Genomic DNA, 24,719 nt, shown 5'->3' with positions numbered 1-24,719 from the left:
AGCATCTATGGAAACAAACAAAAAGTCAAAGTTTCGGGCCGAAACTCTTGATCAGGAGTTCTAATGAAAGGTCTCAGCCTGAAATGTTGCCTGTTTATTCCTCTCTATAAATGCTGCCTGACCTGCTGAGTTCCAGCATTTTGTGCGTGTTACTCTGGATTTCCAGCATCTGCAGAATCTCTTGTGATAGTACAGTAAGTGGAAAATCAGTTTTCTTAAAAAATAGTTCAGCTTATTTATTGAGTTACACCACAGAACAGGCCCTTCTCGCCCAGCCAACCACCTACCTAACCCTAGCCTAATTACAGGACAATTTACAATGGCCAGTTAACCAAATAACCAGTATGACTTTAGATCATGGGAGGAAACCGGAGAACTGGGAGGAAACCCACGTGGTCACGTACAAACTTCTTTCAGACAGTGGTGTGCACACTATGACAGAACTTCACCTGTGGAATTATTCCTTGATGGTCTTTATCCTGTTTGCCCATCATTGTGTACGATTTCCCGGCCCCGGTCTGCCCGTACGCAAAAATACACACATTGTAACCCTCAAAGGAGTGCTGCAGCATTTCCTTCCCAATGTCATTGTAGACCTGACTCTGCGAAGCAAAGGATGGATCTTCAGCCTAAAAAGAAAGAGTAAGAGAATTGTCTCCAATTACCTTCGATTCAGTGGGCTTACTCTCAAGTCGAGCACTACAAGAACAAAACAGCAGATGAAGTTGTCCCCGTGCTGAACCCTAAGCCCATTCAACGAATCCTAACAAAATTCATTAACAACAGAAAGCTGGAAATATCCAGCATCAGTGGGGAGAGAAATAGGGCTAATGCCCAAAACCACAGTGGTTCTCAATTCAATGTCTACATGTGGTCATATCAATAAGCTGCTGATAACTGTATGCTCACTTACATTTTGTCAACAGAAGCAGGTGAAGGCAGTTATGTAGGTGCAAACTATGGTTCAACTTTCACGCCACATGCCAGTGATAATAAACGTTATTCTGACTCCAATCCGTCGCAAGCGGTGGGGTTGTGGACCAACTGTGCAGCCTAGCGCTTGGCCCTCTCCAGGAATGGCCTGGAAGACGCGCATCCTCAGGGCTGGGCGGACAGAGCGGCCCTGCAGGCAACCCGGTTCCTCGTCGATTTCGCCAAATGAAGCGTCATGAGAGACCAAAACGTCGAGACAGCAGGTGGTGTGTTCGGTGTGCTGTCGGAGGAGAGCTCCTGTACTCGAGCGGTCTTTCTCTCTTGGGGGGGGGGGGGTGGGGGGAGGGACTGACTGACCCTTTTGGTCCTCGAGTTGGGGGGTGGGGAGGAGCTTGGAGAAACGATGCGGAAGATTGTAACATCGGAATAGCGAGTTTCTGGTCTCTGCTCTCAATATTGCAGGAGTAACCTCTCTCCCCGCTGGAGAGAGAGAGAGCCTAAGATACCGAGGTGCAGTTTGTGGACTGTAGTTAGACTCCGGATCAATGGACTCTTTGGCTCTTCTGCTGCTGCTCACATGGTTGGGGGGTTGGGGGTCAGTACTTCTGCTGGTGTGGGTGGGGGTGGAGGGGGGAGTTGATGCTTTTACTGCTCCTTGTGAGAAGGGAGGGGTGGGGGGCTTGGGGCTTTGATGTCTCTATCGGTCTGTGGAGTTCATTTTTGTGGACGTCTGTGAAGATGACAAATTTCAGGTTGTATGCTGTATACATATTCTGACATTAAGTGTACTTTGGAACAATTTAAACAATGTACATTGGTCCCTGTGGCAAACAGATACAAAACCACAGGGTATTGGTGTAGCAGTTCTGGTGTGAAGAACATCACAGACCAGTTTTTCAACTAATGTGCAAGGCATTGATCAAGTTGTTCAGCTGTCTTGCTAGAAGGTATATTTAATTCAAGTTGATGGAAGTATAATTCTTACCGAGGTGTGTGACCAGTAAGAGTGGTCAAAGCTGAAGGTCTTTGGTGATTCCTTTGGATTCTTGGGGTTTACAATACCTGAAAAACAAGACAAATCGGGGTATCGTCAGCAGTCACTCTGAAGGTGATGACGCAAGCCCAACGGTAACCCAGATAGTTGCCAAGGGTTCACTTCTTGAGTTGCACATTTGTTAACCACAACTTTCTCATAACCAAAAATAAAACATTGAGGTTCTCCGGGGAAAGAGTGAATGCAAGTCCAATTCTCAAGGGAAAACGCCACATTAATAATTCCTTTTATGACAAACTGCTTTGCAGCTGAATCCTTGCCACCGTCCAGGAATAGATGGGGGGAAAAAAATGGATGATGAAGGAGACCATGAATGTTGTCAACTGTGGGAGTGGTTGGTAAAGAGGAATTATAGAGTCATTGAGAACTACAGCACAAAACTGGCCTTTCGGCCCATCTAGTTCATGCTGAACTGTTACTCTGCCTAGTCCCAGCAACCCACACCTAGACCACAGCCCTCCATTGAATTGAATTGACTCTACTACTTACATCCTTCATATACATGAAGAGTAAAAATTTTTACGTTACGTCTCCGTCTAAATGTGCAACGTACAATTTATAGTAATTTATGATAAATAGTATGCACAACAGGACAGACAGTATAACATAGAAATATAATTGTATCAGCATGAATTAACCACTGATGGCCTGGTGGAAGAAGCTGTCCCGGAGACTGTTGGATCTGGCTTTTATGCTGCAGTACCGCTTCCTGGATGGTAACAGTCAGAACTGTTTGTGGTTGGGGTGACTCGGGTCCCCAATGATCCCTCTGGCCCTTTTTACACACCTGTCTTTGTAAATGTCCTGAATGGTGGGAAGTTCACATCTACAGATGTGCTGGGCTGTCCGCACCACTCTCTGTAAAGTCCTGTGATTGAGGGAAGTACAGTTCCCATACCAGGCAGTGATGCAGCCAGTCAGGATGCTCTCAGTTGTGCCCCTGTAAAATACTCCTCCCATCCATGTATCCATCCAAGCTTATCTTAAATGTTGCATTCAAACCCACATCCACCACTTCAACAGGCAGCTCATCCCACATTCCTGTCACCCTGAGTGAAGTTCCCCCTTCAAGTACCCCTTAAATATTTTACTTTTCACCCTTAACCTATGACCTCTAGTTCTAGTCTCATCCAACCTTGCATTTCCCCTGTCCACACCCCTCAATTCTGTACACCCCTAACAAATCTCCACTCTCCAAACCCATACAACCATCTCCCATAACTCAGGTGCTCAAAACCCAGAAATCAAGACTACATTTTAAAAACATGGTCTCAAACACCAAGCCTTGAAAATCGACGATTACCATTCCGAACATGTCCGCCACTGTGATAGTTTTTCATTTAAACTGAATCACAGATCCAATTGTGAAATTAATTTTTAAAAATATGAACTGTCAGAGAAAACTCAACAAATTGATCTGGTGATCCAGGTTGGGGATTCACAGAAGTATCTTTCAGTACATAGTCTTATGCTACTGAGAGCAAGATTAGTGAACAATCCCAGGTGCAGAAAAGCAACCAGCATTCCTACAGATCAAAGGGAGCCACTGCTCCACTGATGCTTTTGAGGTTTGCTAGATGATAATTGAAATTTTCATAAAACATTTTCCAATTCACTGGATTTCCTAATGAAGATATATAGACTCACTGTCAAACACTCCACAACTCAAGTCCCTAGTATTATTTATTTACTTACTTATTGTTATTATTTGTTATTTTTATATTCGCACATTTTGTCTTCTTTTGCACATCAGTTGTTCATCACTGATTCTATTGTGTTTCTTTATTCTGCTGTGAGTGCCTACAAAAAATGAATCTCAATTCTGTATATAGTAACATGTATGTACTTGGTTAATAAATTTACTTTGACCTGGGAACCTTCTATTTCTCCAGTTTTTGAAAGCTGGTGTTCAGTTCAGATCAGATTAGTTTGCAATGTACTTCAGGCTGCATTGAAATTCCTTCCTCACATGATGATCACAGTAGACAGTATATATAGATGATGGAATTGATGGCTTTGTGGCAAATTCTGTGGATGATATAGAGATAGGTGGAGGGGCAGGCAGTTTTGAGGAACCAGAGAGGCTACAAAAGGACTCATCAACAGATTAGACAAATGGGCAAAGTAGTGGTAGATGGAATACACCGTTGAAAAGTGTACAGTCATGCACTTTGACAGAAGAAATGAAGGAGTAGGCTATTTTCTAAATTGAGAGAAAATTCAAAAATCTGAGGTGCAAAGTGACTTGGGAGTACTTGTGCAGGATTCCCTGAAGGCTAATTTGGAGGTTGAGTCGGTGATAAGGAAGGTAAATGTGATTTTAGCATTCATTACAAGAGGACTAGCATATAAAAGCAAGGATGTAATGTTGAGGCTTTATAAAGCTCTGGTGAGGTTTCACTTGGAGTATTGTGAGCAGTTTTGGACCCTAATCTAAGAGGGGATGTGCTAACATTGGGGAGGGTTCAAAGGAGGTTCACAAAAATGATTCCAGGATTGAAAGGCTTGTCATAGGAATAGAGTTTGATGGCTCTGGGCCTGTATTCACTAGAATTCAGAAGAATGTTGGGTGACCTCATTGAAATTTATTGAATGTTGAAAGGCCTCAATAGAGTGGTTGTGGAGAGAATGTTTCCTATGGCAGCAGAGTCTAAGACCAGAGGACACAGCCTCAGAATAGAGGGGGATCCATTTAGAACGGAGATGAGGAAGAATTTCTTTAGCAGAGAGTTGGTGAATCTGTGGAATTCATTGCCAAAGGCGGTTGTGACGGCCAAACCATTGGTTTATTTAAGGCAGGGGTTGACAGATTCTTGATTGGTCAGGGCATGAAGGTGATACAGAGGGAAGGCAAGTGATTTGGGTTGAGAGGGAAAATGGATCAGCCAGGATAAAAAGGTTGAGCAGACTCGATGGGCCAAATGGCCTAATTCTGCTCCTATTATCTTATAGTCTTGTGGTCTAACGTGTTGGCGCGTGGCCAAGTGGTTAAGGTGTTCGTCTAGTGATTTGAAGGTCGCTAGTTCGAGTCTTGGCTGAGGCAGCGTGTGTGTCCTTGAGCAAGGCACTTAACCACACATTGCTCTGCGACGACACTGGTGCCAAGCTGTATCGGCCCTAGTGCCCTTCCCTTGGACAACATCGGTGGTGTGGAGAGGGGAGACTTGCAACTTGGGCAACTGCTGGTCTACCATACAACCTTGCCCAGGCCTGCGCCCTGGAAGCCTTCCAAGACGCAAATCCAAGGTCTCACGAGACTAACAGATGCCTATGGTCTAATAAAAACAAGAAAAAATACACCGACAGAGTGCAAAATGACGGATAGATCTGTAGAATAATCTGATGTAGTGCAAAGAGCAGGGCTAATATGAGAATAACCAAATAACAGATACAGCTTCTTCCCCTCTGCCATTTGATTTCTAAATGGACAGTGAACCTGTGAACACTACCTCACTGCTTTCTTTCCTCTTTTTGCACTTCAGAAAACAATTAACCGTCTATCACATTGATCTGGGTTTACAAGCAAAACTAGATTTAAAAAAAAATGAATGAATAAGATGAGCTTTACAGCAGTGGCGTAATTTCACAACCATCATTACCAAATTCTAGGCTTTCAATTGCAGAATTTAATCACTCGAGTTCTAATCCCATTGCAGGATTTGAACTTGTATATTTGGGTCGATGATCCAGTAACTTATCTACAATGCAAATGGACTCTTCAATGTGCCTCTGGATAAACCAGATCCATTTACTGAGAAATGAGTAAAATATCATTTTTTCCTTCTGCCTTTCCAGACGGAAAGGAACCGCTTGAGATGGTGCCTAAAGCAGAATCCGCTGATTATTGTATTTATTCCACAAGAATGAGCTAACTGAACAGTACCTAACTTTCAAAGAGTAGCTTTACAAGCTTCATTTGTCACTTGTACATCGAATACGTACTTTGCATCAATGACCAAGGATGCACTGGCGGGGGGGGGCAGCCCACGAGTGCCGCGGTGCTTCCAGTGCTGACGTACCCCACAGCGTACCAGCCCTACCACCTACACCTGTGAAAAGTGGGAGGAAGCCGCAGCACCTGGAAGAAACTCACTCGATCAACTCCTTACGGGCAGCGACGGGAATTGAACCTTGATCTACCGATCGCTCGTGCTGTAAGGCATTACACTAACTGCTACACTACCCTGCAAGCTGGCAAGAGATTCACCATCCTCCATGAGAGGTTGTTCCAGTGTACCTCGCTTTTATTCCCTGGCCACGTAACCATGTCCCCTTTGATCTATGTCTATTTAATTATTTAGAGATAGGGTGTGGAATGTACCCTTCCAGCTACCTGAGTCGTGCTGTCAGCGACTCACCAATGTATTCCCCACCTAATCACAGGACAGCTTACAATGGTCAACCTGCCTACTAACCGACACATCCTTGGACAGTGGAAGGAAACCAAAGCACTTGGAGGAAACCCACTTGTTCACAGGGAGGACCTACAAACTCCTTTTAGATAATTGAACTCAAACTCCGATGCCCCGTGCTGTAATAACACCACACTAACCGCTAGGCTACTGTGACTACTGAAAACGTTTTGAGTATCTACCCTATTGGCCGCCTTAGAATCAGATGTTTCAATAAGATCACCATTTATTCTTCTGAATTCCAAAGGATGCAGATCCCATTTCTCCGACTGCTCATAGAAGCAGAATTAGGCCATTCAGTCCATCTAGTCTGTTCGGCCATTAGTAGATGAGTCTACAAAGCAGTTTTTAAAATGGCTGCCTGTGAATCTCAGGGGGTGAAGATCTCAAAAATGCCATTTTGTGCGAGTGGCAGTCGTTTTTAGAAGACTGCAGTTCATGTTATATGTGCTTCTGGTTGCTCTATTTTTATTGCTAGTTTCACAATATTGATCGGGGCAGACTGGTTCTGCGGCCTGCAGTCAACAAACGACACAGCGCTACGTTGAACTGAACTGGTCTAAACTGAACATTCCTAGACAGTTTCAAGGACACTGCAGTTTGATGTTTAATGTTCTGTGAGTCATTCGTTCTTTCTTTTTTGCCATTTGCGTGATTTGTGGGGTTTTTTGCGTGTTGGGTGTTTGATGTTTTCTTTGAACGAGTTCCATAGTGTTTCTTTGATTCATGTCTGCGGGGAAAACAGATCTCAGGTCTGTATACAGCATATATACTTTGATAATAAATGTACTTTTGAATCTTTGCAATTTAACATAAGATTACAAAATGATTTTCAAAGTTAAGTCACTGCATACCATTTTTGGGACTGAATGGAATAATGCACTTGTATTATTGTTGCTGAGTAAAGCTTTTCCTGCTGATGGGAAGGGCTTTGTCAAGTGTGTTCCCACAGTTTCCAAAGACGGTCCCAAAGTTTCTTCTGCTGGCATCTGCCCAGCTTCCGCACTAATATCCTAATTCTGGTTGCTGTGGAAACTAGAAATGTCTTTCATTGGCCAAGTACAAAAATTGCCTATTGTAATGGATGATCAGAGCTCAGAATCAGTTTTAATAGCACTGGCATATGTCATGAAATTTGTTGTTATGCGGCAGCAGTATATTGCAATACATAATAAAAACTGAATTACAGCAAGTTAAATTAAATAAGTATTGCAAAAAAGAGAAAAGGGAAAGTAGTGAGGTAGTGTTCACGGGCCCGATGTCCATTCAGAGATCCACTGGCAGAGGGGAAGAAGCTGTTCCTGAATCGCTGAGTGTGTGCCTTCAGGTTTCTGTTCCTCATTCCTGATGGTAGCAACGAGAAGAAGGCATGACCTGGGTGATGGGCGTCACCTTTTTGAGGCATCACTGCTTAAAGAAACTGGGGAGGCTAGTGCCCATGATGGATCTGACTGAGCTTACAACTTTCTGCAGCTTAATTCGACCCTGCGGAGTAGCCCTCCCACTCCCCGAAAACCAGATGGTGATGCAGCCAGTCAGAAGCTCATTGGGCAATTCAAAATTGTTATGCTTCAATTGTGCAGAGAACCCAATTGTGTATTATTAATTTGCTGCAAAAGGAGGTTTTTAAAAAGTAGTTGTAAAGGCTGACAGAACTCATTTGTAAAACTGTCCTTCACACTTTAAAAAAAAAGATTTTAACAGTACTGGTAAGATATGATTAAGCTCACAAGAACGTAGAAAGGTTTACAAGGATGATCCAAAGACCTACAGGTTAGGGTCAGTAAGCTGTGGGCATGCTATATTGGTGCCAAAAGGATGGGGACACTTGGTTGCTGTCTCCAGCACATCTTCAAACTGTGTTGGTCATTGATGGCAAATGATTTATTTCACTGCATTCTTCAATGCACATGTGACAAATAAAGCAAATCTTCCAAAGCACAAGCAATTCTGCAGATAATCCAGAGTAACACCCACAAAATGCTGGAGGGACTCAGCAGATCAAGCAGCATCTCTGGAAATGAATAAACAGTTGACATTTCAGGCTGAGATCCTTTAGCAGGACTGGGAGAGAAGGGGGAAGAAGCCAGAATAAGAATATGAGGGGGAGGGGCAGAGGGCGAGCTAGAAGGAGATAGGAGAAGCCGGTGGGTGGATGGGTGGTGATAGGTGGAAAAGGTAAAGTACTGGGAAAGAACTTGTGGTTAGGAAGATATTGGAGTCAATTATAAGGATGAGGCCTCAGGTTACTTGCAGGCACATGATAAAATAGGCCATAGTCAGCATGGTTTCCTCAAGGGAAAACCTTGCCTGACAAATCTGTTGGAATTCTTTGAAGAACTAACAAGCAAGATAGAGAAAGGAGAATTGGTTGCTGTGGTGTACCTGGATTTTCAGAACTGCCTTTGACAAGGTGCCACGCTTGAGGTTGCTTAACAAGCTACAAGTCCACGGTAGTACAGAAAAGATTCTAGCATGGATAAAGCAGTGCCTGGCTGGCAGGAGGCAAAGAGTGGGAATAAAGTGAACTTTTCTGGCTGGCTGCAGGTAACTAGTGGTGTTCCACAGGGGTCTGTGTTGGGACCGATTCTTTTTACGTTATATGTCAATGGCTTGAATGATGGAATTGATGGCTTTGTTGCAAAGTTTGCAGATGATATGAAGATGAGGGGGGTCAGGTAGTTTTGAGAAAGTAGAGGGGCTACAGGAGGACTTAGAAAGATTAGGAAAATGAGCAAAGAAATGGCAGATGGAATACAGTGTTGGGAAGTGTATGGTCATGCACTTCAGTTAAAGGAATAAAAGGGTTGACTATTTTCTAAATGAGGAGAAAATACAAAACCTGAAATGCGAAGGGACTTGGGAGTCCTTGTACAGGATTCCCTAAAGGTTAATTTAAGCCTACGGTGAGGAAGGCAAATATGAGGTTAGCATTCATTTCAAGAGGGCTGGAACAGAAAAGCAAGGATTTAATTAATGTTGAGGCTTTATAAAACACTGGTGAGGCCTCAATTGGAGTATTGTGAACAGTTTGGGGCCCTTTATCTTAGAAAGGATGTGCTGAAACTGGAGAGGGTTCAAAGGAGGTTCACGAAAATGATTCCAGGTTTGAATGGCTTGTCATATGAACAGCATTTGATGGCTCTGGGCCTGTATTCACTAGAATTCAGAAGAATGAAGGGCGATCTAATTGAAACCTATCAAATGGAGAAAGGCCTTGATAGATTGGATGTGGAGAGGATGTTCCCTATGGTGGGAGAGTCTAAGACCAGAGGACACAGCCTCAGAATAGAGGGATGTTCTTTTAGACGGAGATGAGAATGAATTTCTTTACCAGGGGTGTCCTTTTAAGGTGCCCCATTGCAAGGCATATTGAGAAAGTAAGGTGGCATGGGATTCAAGGGGACATTGCTTTGTGGATCCAGAACTGGCTTGCCCACAGAAGGCAAAGAGCGGTTGTAGATGGGTCATATTCTGCATGGAGGTCGGTGACCAGTGGTGTGCCTCAGGGATCTGTTCTGGGACCCTTACTAATAGCACTAAATAACGAGAACGTGAGATAAAGAGTCCTTAAACTGAGATCACTGGTTGTAGGAACATTTCAATGATGGGGCAAGTGACTGTAGTTATCCCTCCCCCGCCCCCCCCACAAGAGCCTGATGGTTGTGGGGTAGTAACTGTTCTTGAAGCTGGTAGTGCAAGTCCTGAGGCTCTTGTACCTTCTACCTGATAGCAGCAGTGAGAAAGGAGCATGACCTAGATGGTGGGGGATCTCTGATGATGAAGATTCAAAGATTCAAAGCACATTTATTATCAAAGAATGTATAATTCATACACCTTGAAATTTGTCTGCTTACAGGCAGCCGCAAAGCAAGAAACTTAAATAGCCCAATTTAAAATTTTTTTAAAAACAAAAAAAAACATTGCTCAGAGATTGCTCAGAGAAAGAGAGAGAATTTTTTAAAAAAACACCGTGCCAACAGAAGCAACCCAACAGCATTCCGAACCGGAATGAGTCCCAGATCCAGTCCCGGAGCAGCCGGAATAAGCACAAGACAAGCTTTGGTCTACAGTTTTCACACCAGTGGGGTAGAAACGCACAGCGGCTGGATCAGTTCACAGCCTTGTCGATGGGGAGAAAGAAATAAACATTGGTGGGACAGCGAGCCAAAATAAACCTGACCCTCTCCTCCATACCGGACACTCAGGCTTCTAGTCTATCCGGCCGACATTTAAATTGCTGCTCCCCTACAACAGCAATTCATGCAGCTGTGCTCAGTGGTTGGGAGGGCTCTACCCGTGATGTACTGGGCCACATCCACTACCTTTTCTCAGATAGGCAGGTGAGAAGAGGAGGTGGAGGTAGCTGAATGTAACATTTAAAGGTAGAATGACAAAATATATAAAGTACTTCCCCAGCTTATAACTGTGAAAATATTGTATTTCATATCAAACTAATGTGGTAAAATTAATCTAAACTACGACCTTTGTTTAATTGCCACAAATAAAAGCCATCTCTTTTCTGCAAATGATGCTATTACAAACCACACTAATTTTCTGGATGCAAGTCCATTAAAATGGCTCATTCATGGAAACTTGGGCTAACGGCTCATCGTCAACTGAAAGATGTCACATCCTCATTCCAAATAACGAAATTAAAACCAACACTCACGCAGCAATCATAGCTTAAAAGGCCACCCTCCAAAAATAGACACAGTTGTCAGTGGGCGTGTCAATTGAAGTAATCGCCTTGTGCCACAATCCGTCTTTCTGCCAATGCAAGCAGGCCAGACAGACAGTGAGCGACATTTTCCAATAAAAGTCAGACTGGTTCATGCTCTGGTCTACAACAATAGTGCGGACCCCAAGCAGGAACAGCAGATCCACTTCCTTCTGTTATTAACCACTTGGGGGAATACAGATCATATACTGGCCTCCTAAATCACATTAAGAATTCTCCCTGGTCCTAATTGCAAGCAAAATAATCAGTCCTGTATATTGAGAGAGACTTGCAAAAGCTTGCATCACAGACCTTGTTCCTGTCTTCCTTGAAGAAGCAATTAAGTTAAAAGCAAAACACAGCCAGTAGAATACTGAAGTGTAGACAGTTACTGTGTGTACAGCAACAGTTCACAGCAGCAGGAAGAACTCAGTTCAAAGTGGATTTATTACCAAATTACATATTCTACATTCAGATTCATTTTCTTGCAGGCATTCACAGTGGAACGAAGAAGTACAAGAGAATTGATTAAAAACCACACACAAAGACTGATAAACTAATGTGCAGAAGACAAACTGAAAATACAGACAAAAGTAAATAAATAATATTGAGAACACGAGTTATGGAGGCCAAGTTATTGGATATATTTAAACCAGAGGTTGACAGCTTCTTCTTTAGTAAGGGATGGCAGGAAGATGGGGTGAAAGGGATAATAGATCAGCCATGATGGAATATCAGAGCAGATCCGATGGGTTGAATGACCTAATTCTGCTTCTATACCTTATGATCTTAAAACCAATTTGTTGGGGAGAGGAGCACAGTAGTTAACAACAGAAGTCAGAGATCTCAGAACAGAAACTCTAATCCCACTGCAGCAGTCAAGGAATTTAAATTTTGGGGAATAATTTAAATAAATCTGCATTAAAAAGAAGAAGAATGTTTTTGATGACTAGGAAACTATCACGTTGTAGGTTAGGTGTTACCCATCTTCTTTGGTAATATCCTTCTAGGGTGGAAATCTGCCACCGTAACAGGGTCTAACACCACAACCCCTAACCCACAGCAGTGTGGTTTAAAAGGACCAAAGTCCATTTAATTCCACCAAGCCACAAACATAATACGTGTAAGGACTGTGGTGATTCAACAAAGCAACACACCACGTTCTGAAAGGCAATAATGGCTTTGGCAAGGGAATGTCTATCCCAGAAGAGAAATATTTCAACCACAGTAAAACTCTGATAAAGAAGAAAGCTCTGGGATTTGGTGGCACAAGCTGAAATTTTCTTGACTTTCAGATGTCATTCCAATTAGTTCTCAAACATTTCTATTTGATTTTTTTAAAATGCTATGTATAATACATTTTTCAGTGTCCATGGTGAGTTTAAGGGGAGTAGAAAACATAAAAAACAATCCAGACTCTGGCTCCGATTGCCAACCAGAGGCACAGTGGGTACCATGGCAGAATGCTTCAGAACTCCAGTGATTATGGACAGAGTTCAATTCCCACAGCTGCCTGTAAGGAGTTTGTATATTCACCATTTGACTATGTGGGTTATCTCGGAGTGTGCCACATTCCTGCCCCCACCCACGCTTCTGAGCAAACACCTTGCCTGTACGCTGGTCGTCCAGGCACATTCCAGAATCGAGAGTGAACACTAATGCTGAAGAGTCAGGATTTCCAACCCATCAGAGTCTTTGTGCAGCTCGAAAGGCCTTTGTGCTTTGGCAAAGAACCCCAACCAGGAACGCAATGAGAACAGGAACTTTGAGGCCTGGAGTACCATGGACACCTGACAACCCAGAAACCAAACCCCAATTAAATCAGGAATTTGGGAAGGGCTACTGCATTTGCTTACTCTGAAGTAAAAGAAAATCTATTCTAGTGCACAATGATCCCTCTTTAACATAGAACACTACAGCACAGTACAGGCCCTTGGCCTGCGGTGTTGTGCTGACCTTTGAACCTACTCCAAGGTCAATCTAACCATTCCCTCCTATGTTCTCCTTCTTTTACCTAATACGCTGCTGGCGTTTAGGGCAGCAATGAAAGTCCTGCGTCTCTGGCGGTGTTCACGGTTTCCTTCATCATGTCAGTAGCTAACACCATCTTTTTCTATCATTCACGTGCCTACCTAAGAGTTTCTAACGAGACCCTAATATACATGTTCCTAACACCGCATCTGGCAGCACGTTCAGCACACCCACCGTTCTGCCTAAAGAACTCACCTCTGACAACCCCCACCATACTTCCCTCCAACCACCTTAAAATTATACCTCCTCGTATTCCCTATTTCTGCCTTTACTTCGGAATATGCAATGTCCAGGTCACACAGGAAGTCACTGGTTGAAGTGAGCTTTCCCACCTTATCATATAGACACTATGTTTCAGTCTTATAGTTTTTATATTCTGGATTTTTCCGCCTGATTTTTCCAGGTTTTTTTGTGCTGAACAAGGGATTTGTGAGGGGTTGATGTGCCTGATCCATTTTGTTAATTTTTTTTGTGCGAGGGAGGGAGGGATTTGAGGGTCGATACGTCTGATCCATTTTGTTTGTTTTTTTGTGCGAGGGAGGGGTCGATGTACCTGACACATTTTATTCCTTTTTTTGTGAGAGAAGGGGGATTTGGGGGGGGGGGGGGTCGACGTGCCTGTTCAGTTTGTGTTTGTGTTTCCGTGGGGAGATGGGATTTGGGGGTCGATGGTTGTGCTGCCTTTCTTCTCTTTCTTGGTTTCGTGGCTACGGGGAGAACTCAAGAAGTTCAGAGTTGTATACTTTGATAAAAAGCCAGAAGGATGTGTTATATCTGTTCTAAGTCTGACATTTCCGAAGAATCTACCCTGGTTCTCCACTGCGGACGATATTGACAACCCTGAACAAGTAATTTAAACAAACACTTCATTAGTTAGTTCATGCAGTGGGGAAGAATCTGCAGTATCCCGAGAATGCAAACATACTCGACTTCTGAAGGACCGCTGAACAGCTGCTGACACTTGCTTCATAGTACTCAAAAATAGATGCTCTGTCTCCTGCATGGCACATGATCAGTTAACACAGGTTCTGTTGCTTCTGTCCAATATTGAACTACCATCATTGCTTTTTTTTAAAACTTCAGGGGACAGTAGGATTTTGCAAAAAAGCAGCGTTATCTCGGTCCAATCTGAAACACAAGAGATTCCGCAGATGCTGGAAATCCAGAGCAACGCACACCCACACACACAAAATGCCGGGGGAACTCAGCAGATCAGGAAACGTGAATAGAGAGGAAGAAGCAGTCGGTGTTTCGGGCCGAAACCCTTCATCAGGTCCGGAAAGGAAGGGGGTAAAAAGCCTGAACTAGAAGGTGGGGAGGAGGAAGAGGAGTACATGTTGGAAGGTGTTAGGTGAGATCAGGTTAGGGGGAAGGTGAGTGGGTGGAAAAGGGGGTAAGAAGCAAGAAGCTGGAAGGTATCCCTACATCAGGACTGGGCAGGAATGGGGTGGGGTGCGAAAGCCAGAATAACACAGTTGGAGAAGGCAAAGGATACCTCTACTGCCATGATGAGGCCCCTCTCATGTTGGAAGATCATACCCCCTAACTTCCAGTAGATCTCTCCCCTCCCCCACCTCATCTCTTTTTCCATCCTGGCTCCCCTCTTCTCATCTGCCTTTCACCTCTCTGGTGCCCTTCCTTCTTCCTTTTCTCCCATAGTCTACTCTCCTCTCCTTTCAGATTCTTTCTTATTCAGCCTTTTACCTATCTCCCCCCACCCACCTACCTTCCCCTCAACTACCAGCTTGTACTCCATCCTCTTCCCTCTCCCCCCATCTTATTCTGCATTCTCCCCGCTTCCTTTCCAGTCCTGAAGCATCTCAGCCCGAAACGTCGACTGTTTATTTCCACAGACGATGCCTGACCTGCCGAGTTCCTCCAGCATTTTGTGCGTTACTCTGTATTTCCACCATCTGTATAAGTCTCTTGTGTTTATGTAATTAAAGGCGTATCTCCACCGTTTAACGCAAAGTTCACCATGGGTCTGTTCTGTCATTTAATGTCCTGGTTAGCTGTATTTTCGTGCACCGTCCTTCAACACCGTTACAAAGAAGGGTATATTTTCAGTGTCTGGAGGCTTTTGGAACTGACTCCAGTACTGAATATTCAAAGGGGCTCTGCGAGGAAAATGACATTATGATGTGTTTCTGGTTTCTGGTCACTCCTTTTATTGTTGCTACTTTGGGCGATTTTGAATCAGGGCGGCCTGACTTTGAGCCAAACTGAAAAACTGCCTGGACTCTTTCGATTTTGAGTTTTATATCCTGTGTTTCTGTGCTCGTTTTTTTTCTCTGTTGCCATTTGCGCTTGGGGTGGGGGGTTTGATGTTTTTCTTTGTTTCATGGCTGGCTGAGGGGAAGACGAAGGCTTGTATATTGCATAAATACTTTGATAATAAATGTACTTCAAATCTTTGATTCTTTGAACCATAAGACATAGGAGCAGAATTAGGCCATTCAGCCCATCAAGTTTTCACTGGCCTTTAACTATGGCCGACTAATATTCCTGCTCAACCCCATTCTTCTGCCTTCTCCTTGTAACCTTTCATGCCCTTACTAATCAAGAATGTATCAACGTTCACTTTAGATAAACCCACAAGATAGTAATGACCACTTGGCCCATCATGTGTGTGTTAATCAAAAAAAAAGCTATCCAATCTAGTAAAAACATCTGACCCTTAACCTGTAGCTCTGCAAATCACAGCTATTCGTCCACATCTTAGCACATTTTAAGATGTGTGAAGCATTTCTCCCTCTGCACCTTTTCATAAGGCTTAAAAATAAAGGAGAAGAATTAGGCCATTTGGCCCATTGAGTCTACTCTGTCACTCCATCGTGACTGGCTAATTATTCCTCTTAACCCCATTCTTCTGCCTTCTCCCCGTAACCTTTGACACCCTTAACAACTAAGAATCCACATTCCTCCTCTTTAAATATACTCATTGACCTGGCCTCCACAGCCACCTATGGCAATGAATTCCACAGATTTATCACCCTCTGGCCTAAAAAAGGGCTTCTCATTTTCAGGCCGTGTGTTCCAGACCCCTCCCCCGCCAAGTTCTGTGTGGGAGGAGGGTAAACAAAAATCCCTTTTGACTTTCCTATCAATAATCTGAAACCTAGCCCTTGGTTTTTGACTCCTCAGCTACAGGAAGTGGAATAAACCAGAAAGCCCTACTTAGGAAAGTGGTCCTTTAATACAATAGATTTCCTGTTTTTACTTCAGGTTTCCAACGTTCGCAGTACACGAATTCTCTGAGGGTCCATTTATGCTGCTAGGTTAGAACTCAAAGAGAGCGGATAGGGAGGGGAGCCTCTTTATCTGCGTTTTTACAACAAACTGGCTGATTTCACGTCCAATATTCCAGCACGAGGATATTTCACAGCAGGATTCGAATTCCTGATCGCAAGAGATTCTGCAGATGCCGGAAATCCAAAGCAACACAAACAAAGTGCAGGAGGAACTCAACAGGTCAGGTAGTATGTGTGGAGAGGAATAAACAGTCAACGTCTCCGGCTGAGACCCTTCATCAAGACAGATCCTGATGAATTCCAAGTGCCCACTGGTCAAGGGCCTAACTACCACGGTACAGCATTTTCATCAGGTACAATGTGTATCCATTTTGAGAGTACTGACAAAGACAGCGGAGTTATCACTAGCAAAATAATCATAGAGTAGCACAGTAGCGTAATGGTTAGCACAACGCCAAGATTGGGGGTTCGATTCCTGCCACTGCCTGTAAGGAGTTTGCAACGTTCTCCCGGTGACTTCAGGGGTTTCCTCCGGGTGCTCTGGTTTCCTCCCACGAGTTAAGCACTAGTCAGTTGCGGGCATGCAATGTTGGCAGCAGAAGCATGGTGGGCTGCCCAGCACTGGTGTTCAGGGCTGGTGGTCAGCTCACTCCTCAAAGTACATTTATTATCAGAGTGAGTGGGATTCATCTCCTTACAGGCAGACACAAAACAAAGAAACCCCGTGGAACCCAATGTGGGGGTAAAAAAATAACAAACTCTGCAAACAATAAAAAGTAAGAAAACAACATTCAGAACTAAAGTTCACAGAAGTGAGTCCACAGCTACGAAGCCGACCCAGGAGCCCATTAGTTACAGGTCACTGCCTCAGTTCAGATGGCTTTTTTTAAAAAAAAAATGGGTTCCATTGGGTTTCTTTGTTTTGTGGCTGCCTGTACGGAGATGAATCTCAAGGTTGTATATAGTTTACCCACCTTGATAGTAAATGTACCTTGAACCAATCCTCATAGAGGGATCAGAAGTGGAGAGAGTAAGCAGCTTCAAGCTCCTGGGTGTCAAGATCTCTGAGGACCTAACTTGGTCCCAACATATCGATGTAGTCATAAAGAAGGCAAGACAGCGGCTATACTTTATTAGGAGCTTGAAGAGATTTGGCATGTCAACAAATACACTCAAAAACTTATATAGTTGTGAGAGCATTCTGACAGGCTGCATCACTGTCTGGTATGGAGGGGCTATTGCACAGGACCAAAAGAAGCAGCAGAAGGTTGTAAATCTAGTCAGCTCCATCTTGGGCACTAGCCTACAAAGTTCCCAGGACACCTTCAAGGAGCGGTGTCTCAGAAAGGCAGCGTACATTATTAAGGACCTCCAGCACCCAGGGCATGCCCTTTTCTCACTGTTACCATCAGGTAGGAGGTACAGAAGCCTGAAGGCACACACTCAGCGATTCAGGAACAGCTTCTTCCCCTCTGCCATCCGATTCCCAAATGGACATTGAAGCTTTGGACACGACCTCACTTTATAAAAAAAAAATACAGTATTTACATTTTTGCACATTTAAAAAAATCTATTCAATATACATAATTGATTTACTTGTTCGTTTATTATGTTTTATTATGTTTTATTTTATTTATTTTATTTATTATTTTTTTTTTCTCTCTCTGCTAGATTATGTATTGCATTGAACTGCTGCTGCTAAGTTAACAAAATTTCACATCACATGCTGGTGTGTCTTTATTTTTGGAAACACTCAGATGGTCAGGCAGTGCCTTTGGAAAGAAAAATGGTTAACATTTCAGATCTGGGACCCTCCACAGAATTAAGGAATAGGATCCAGAACATTAACAGTTTCGCCTTCTATCGATGCTGCCTGACCTGTCAAGCATTTCCGACACTTCTTGTTGCTATTCACAATTTCCAGCAAGTGAAGATTATTTTTTAAACTTTCACATTACTTGTCGTCAGTGCCAAAACGTACCCCAAGGCCCTGCCGTTCTTTGTACAAGTCCCACCCTGGTTTGAGTGCCCAAAACGCAACCCTTCACATATAACTGGATTGAAAGCCCCTTGTCAACCCTCGGTTACATATTCAGCTGATCATGATCTCCCGTGATTTTCCGTCACCTTCTACATTATCTACACCACTGCCTATTTTAGTATCCACCACAAACTTACTAACCATGGAATTTGGTGCCACAGAGGGTTGTGGAGGCCGAGTCATTGGGTTTATTTAAGGCAATGACTAACGGGAGAACACATGCAAAACGCTGGAGGAACTCAGGAAGTCAGGCAGCATTTATGGACATGAATAAACAGTCAAAACATTTCAGGCCAAGACTATTCATCAGTCCACAGGTGCTGCCAGACATGCTGTTTATTCACTTCCACAGATACTGCCTGATCTGTTGAGTTCCTCCAGCATTTTGCGTGTGTTACACTGGATTTCCAGCACCTGAAAAATCTCATGTTAGTGGCTAACAGGTTCTTGAGTGGGGAGGGGTTAAGGGTTACAGGGAGAAGATAAAAAAATAGGGTTGCCCAAAAAAACAGTAATGATTGAGTGGCAGAACAGACTCGATGGGCCAAATGGCCTAATTCTGCTCCTATATCTTATGCTTAATATTTAATAAGCATTCAAACGGGATGTTCAGACTAGTCTGTCCTTCAACTTTGTACAGAACAGAAATAAAAACAATAACAGGTCCGTTGCATGATGTGTCACAGTACGCCAGTGGAAGGACTGAAGATGGATGACAGTCTGACTTCACCCTGACACACACACACTCCATCTACGTGTGTATCTTAGAACACCTAGCATTCATCACCACCCACTTTGCAGATGTGAATGGTGATTCAGTCTACAATATTTAGTTCTTCTTTGAAAAAGCAGAACCTTTTCAGATCCTGCTTCATCTTATTCCCAATGCTTGCCTAACGATTTATTTCACTTAGGGGGGGTGAATGACGCCAGGTATCTCACAGGGTCAGCAACAGAAAGACAGAAAATGCAGCGGGAAGGCACGAGGGAGGGTGCAGATTTACGAGAATTATTCCAGGGCTGAGGTTGCATGAGAAACTGGGATTACAGAGAACAAAGAACAGTACGCCTCAATACAGGCTATTCAGCCCGCAGTGTTCTGCTGTCCTTTAACCTACCCCAAGATCAATCTAGCACTTCTTTCCCGCGTAGCTTTCCATTTTCTTTCTACAAGTCTCTTGCTTGTCTCTAATGCCTCTGACAGTGTGTTCCACATCTATCATTCTCTGCATAAGAAAACTATCTCTGACATTACCCCCCCCCCCCCACAACTTAGTCATTTCTTCCCTGGGATAAAGTCTCTGGCTGTCTACTTGATCTATGCCTCTTAATAGCTTATACATCTCTATCAAGTCAACTCTTGTCCTCCTTCGCTTCAAAGAGAAAATCCCTACCTTTCCTCATGAGGCATGCTCTCTAATCCTGCAAATCTCCTCTACACCCTCTCTAAAGCACCCACATCCTTCCTATCATGAGGCGACCAGAACTGAACACACTGTTCCAAGATTACCACAATATTATCTCACGGCTCTTGAACTCAATCCTTCAACCAATGAAGGCCAACACACCACACGTCCTTCTTAACCCACCTGGGATGTCCCCAGAGAACAGAAGGAGCCAAGACATCTAACAGAGGTACTTGTAAAAAAAAATCAAGAAAAGTCCAGACAGAGTGGGTAGAAATAGTTCCCACTGCAGAGGGGTCAAGAACGAGAGGTCGGAAGGAAGATGACTGGCAGAAGAGCAGAAGTAACAGAGGAGTTACGAAGTATTCTGACTACAGAGCAAGTAATTGGGATCTGGAATGTAGTGGCAAGGAAAGGAGTCAGAATCCAGTTTATTATCACCGGCATGTGACGTGAAATTTGTTGAAAGTAGATCTCATCTGGTGTTCAGAATAGACCTGGCTCTAAAGTTCAAGATGACTTTATTATCAAAATATCTATATATCACCTTTTACTTCGTTGAGATTTGTTTTCTTGCAGGGATTTACAGTTAAAAAATAACAAAGACTGACAACCAATGTGCAAAAGACGACTAATCAAAGCTCAAAATTAATTACTGAAGTACAAACAACCTTGAGATTCGTCTCCTTACAGGCAGCCATTGTGCAAATCACGCAATTAAAATTTTTTTTTAAATGGTAAAATAAACAATACACAGATGCGGGAATCCAGAGTAACACACACAAAATGATGGAGGAACTCAGCAGGTCAGGCAGCGAGAGGAATTAAGAGTCAATGTTTCGGGCCGAAGCCCTTCATCAGGACTGGCAAATAAATAATACCGAGTTATTTATAATACCAAAAATAAACGAAGGGCTCTTGAAAGTGAGTCTATAGATTGTGGAGTCAGTTCTATACATATACATATATATAACAACATATAACAATTACAGCATGGAAACAGGCCATCTCAGCCCTTCTAGTCCGTGCCGAACTCTTACTCTGTCCTAGTCCCACCGACCTGCACTCGGTCCATAACCCTCCATTCCTTTCCTGTCCATATATCTATCCAATTTAACTTTAAACGACGACATCAAACCTGCCTCAATCACTTCTGCTGGAAACTCGTTCCACACAGCTACCATTCTCTGAGTAAAGAAGTTCCCCCTCATGTTACCCCTAAACTTTCGCCCTTTAACTCTCAATTCATGTCCTCTTGTTTGAATCTCCCCCATTCTCAATGGAAAAAGCCTATCCACGTCAACTCTATCTATCCCCTTCATAATTTTATATACCTCTATCAAGTCCCCCCTCAACCTTCTACGCTCCAAAGAATAAAGACTGAACTTGTTCAACCTTTCTCTGTAACTTAGAAGATGAAACCCAGGCAACATTTTAGTAAATCTCCTCTGTACTCTCTCAATTTTATTGACATCTTTCCCATAATTCGGTGACCAGATTTGTACACAATACTCCATATACGTGAAAGGAAATGAAATCGCAGGGAATCGACACAAGCTGAATTGCTCATCCTGATGGGCTAAATGGCTTCATTCTATGCCTCAACTTTCCTCCCGTCAAGGGATCCTGAACACATTTTACCTTTACCCTTGCGCAAGCAGCCTCTTTGCAGATTAAATGCCAAGCCCCTAGGCTAAACTTGATTGATATCAGTGGAGGATTTATGCGGTGCATACGCGTCTCTGCCCAAACTGAATTCCCGAAATGCATTCCAGAGTCACGATTGGTATTCAGGATCAGAAAAGGGCAGTAATCCCGTGTCAGTTCGATGGTATTGACCCCAGAGAACAACAACTGGAACAAGGCAAGCTGAAGCAGCAAGCAATCTAACTCAGTCAATTCAGATCCTGCCAATCTTTCAATGACAAGGCCAATTTCCATCCTGATTAATTTCTCAGTTTCACTTTCTTTCTTCTCCCCAAAATACAAGGGGGGGGGGGGGTGGATGTTCATAAAAAACATATCACCACAGTTTGCACAATAGAAAACTCTGAAAACACCCACCAGGAGTCTTCTGGAAGAAAAGTGTTCCTCTATCTTACTGAGTGTTTCAAATATTTGTTTTAATTTCAGATTTGCGACATAGGCAAATGTTTTTGTAACTGACATCAATATTTTGAGACACGTTTTATAAACTTAATTGAATTATATGTTTGATTGGAAAAGTATTAAACTAAAAGTTGCCTGAATTTGAGCTTTGAAGTTATTGAATTGTGATCAGGCAGAAAATGAAACACATTCTCCAGTTGATGTGATTATTCGACTATAAATAGCGAATTTATTACTGGAGTATTAAACTTGCAGGTAAAATTTCTTCAGGTGAAACATAGAGCAAAATTTAAATTAGAATGATATTCCTCCACTTGCTACATTCCCGCCCATCCCAAGTGGTTCAAACAGCATTTATCGTGTTAAAAAGAATCGAAGCTCGAAGTAAGTTCAAAGATCAAAAGTACATTTATTACCAAAGTACGCATACATTATACAACCTTGAGATCTGTCTGCTTACAGGCAGCCACAAAACAAAGAAACCCAGTAGAACCCTTTATAAAAAAACTATCAAATACCCAGTGTGAAAAAGAACATGGAGGCGAGTCCACAGCCCTGAAGCCAGTCATCACTGCAGCCAGTCCAGGAGCCCGTTAGTTGTAGGCCACAGCCTCAATTTAGTGCAGAGACGAGTAAACCTTGCCGAGCAGCGAGCAGAACACCGGCCCGTCCCTTGCCTCCGGCCCCAACATCCTGACTATGTCTATCTCTCCTGGTGCTTAAATCGACCAAACATTGGCCCGTTCCTCACTCTCGGACCCTGTCGCTTCAATACACTTTCTGGCCTGGGCCCTGCTGCCTCAATTCTGCCCATACCCAACCACTCCAAATTTATTATCAAAGTACATATACATCACCATATGCTACCCTGAGATTCATTTTCTTGCAGGCATTCACAGTAGAACAGACAAATACAATAGAACCAGAGGAAAAACTACACACAAAGACTGACAAAATATCGAAAAGGAAACAAACTGTCTAAATAGAAAACAATAATAAAAATAAGCAACTAGGTAAATAAATGAAGGCACAAGAGCCCACTGGGTGGGGTGGTGGGAATATATCTCTACCAAAAGAGGTGTGAGGCATTCCTCCCCTCCGCTAGACTGCAAGGCACCCTTCAACAAGGTGTAGCACCTGCTTAGCCCCCTCAGTCAGGGTGACATGAAGCCAGGGGAGCAGGTGGTATGAGCATATTACGAATCCCGGTTACGTGACCACTAACGCCAGGCAGACAATCTCTGAAGAGTATTGATAAAGGCTGTGGCCACCCGTCTTGTAAAGACACTGCCCAGAAGAAGACAATAGCAAACCACTTCTGCAGAAAAATTTGCCAAGAACAATCATGGCCATAGACCGTGATCATCCACATCATATGTCACGGCACATAACGATGATGATGACTGCAAATGTCTGAAAGAAAATAAATCTCAGGGTGGTATATGTACTCTGATAATAAATTTCTACTGAACTTTGAAACAGCAGTAACACAAAAAGGTTGAAATGGTTTCACATTGTACTCTCACTGGCAACAGCCCACTTAAAATTCTGATTGCTAAATCAGGATACTTATTTAGCATCCCGTTTTTAAGTCTAGATTTGACTCCTGCAGCTGGAACATGCAAAGGTCACACTTAATTAATAAAATGAACAGCGGAGCGGGTGAGAGAAACTGCAAGGGATTGCCAGCTAGAATGCTCACCAACACCTCTCCTTCCTGAGGCTGAAGAGAGCACATCAATACTCCTCACATTTTACAGACGCGCAGTAGAAAGCATCCTTACAAGCTGCACCACTGCCTGGTACGGAAACTGCACCGCAGCAGACAGGAGCACTGTACAAGAGGCTGTCAAAGCTGCCCAGTGCATCACACCCTCCCTGCTCATGGACTCCTATCAGGGAGGAGGCTACCTAGCATCTAAGCCAGGACCACCAGACTCAACAACAGTTACTCTCCCCAAGCAGTAAGGCTGATCGACACCTCCACCCACTAACCCACCCCTCCACACCCCCAACCACCACAACTTCATCATTTCCTGTCAGAGTCACCTCATGTACAGACAGTCCCGTGCCTAGTGTCATCACTTTATGGACATACAATCACTGTGGACACGCCATTTTCCATATTTATATTTTTTGTGCTTTTTAAAGTTATTATTGTGCTCTTTATCTAACTGAGTTTTTGAACCATAATGCAGATGTATTATATGTAATTAATTTAAAGAGAACCCTTGATATTTAGAACATAGAAGCATTTTCCAATGAATGCTTGCATTGACTTTACAACTACCTTGCCTTCTACCAGCTTCATAGAACATAGAATATACAGCACAGTGCAGGCCTTTCGGCCCACAATGTTGTGCCAATTTGACCCACTCCTATCAGGGAGGAGGCTACACAGCATCCAAGCCAGGACCACCGGACTCAAACATTTACTTTCACCAAGCAGTAAGGCTGATCAACACCTCCACCCACTAACCCACCCCTCCACACCCCCAACCACCACAACTTCATCATTTCCTGTCAGAGTCACCTCATGTACAGACATTCCTGTGCCTAGCGTCGTCACTTCGAGTACATATAATCAATCTATGCATAAAAGTTATCTTATGTATTCATATTTAGTTTTTTTATTGTGTTTCTTTAATGCTGCATCGGAGCAAGAGTAACAATCATTTGTTCTCCTTTACACTCGTTACTGAAAAATGACAGCAAACACTCTTAAGGGACCAGTCCAGACGGAAAAAATGAAATGTTTGCAC

The 24,719-nt window shown here is 43.3% G+C and overlaps 1 protein-coding gene across 9 annotated transcripts in view; it reads right to left on the bottom strand.

The window, feature by feature from the left end:
- The window catches only part of kif1b (kinesin family member 1B), a 274,231-nt gene that overhangs the window by 171,926 nt on the left and 77,586 nt on the right, over positions 1-24,719 (bottom strand). For all 9 annotated transcript variants that reach the window (XM_072245139.1, XM_072245131.1, XM_072245136.1 and 6 more), the window contains 2 exons: positions 1,919-1,995; positions 450-629 (listed from right to left, as the gene is read on the bottom strand). In XM_072245139.1, coding sequence (XP_072101240.1) covers positions 450-629; positions 1,919-1,995 — 257 coding nt within the window. The remainder of the gene's footprint in view (positions 1-449; positions 630-1,918; positions 1,996-24,719) is intronic.

This window comes from Mobula birostris, chromosome 27 (assembly GCF_030028105.1).
Source record: "Mobula birostris isolate sMobBir1 chromosome 27, sMobBir1.hap1, whole genome shotgun sequence".
In the NCBI taxonomy this organism is placed as follows: domain Eukaryota; kingdom Metazoa; phylum Chordata; class Chondrichthyes; order Myliobatiformes; family Myliobatidae; genus Mobula; species Mobula birostris.
The sequence above is the reverse complement of the archived record's forward strand: the minus strand, read 5'-3'. Positions and strand labels throughout refer to the sequence as shown.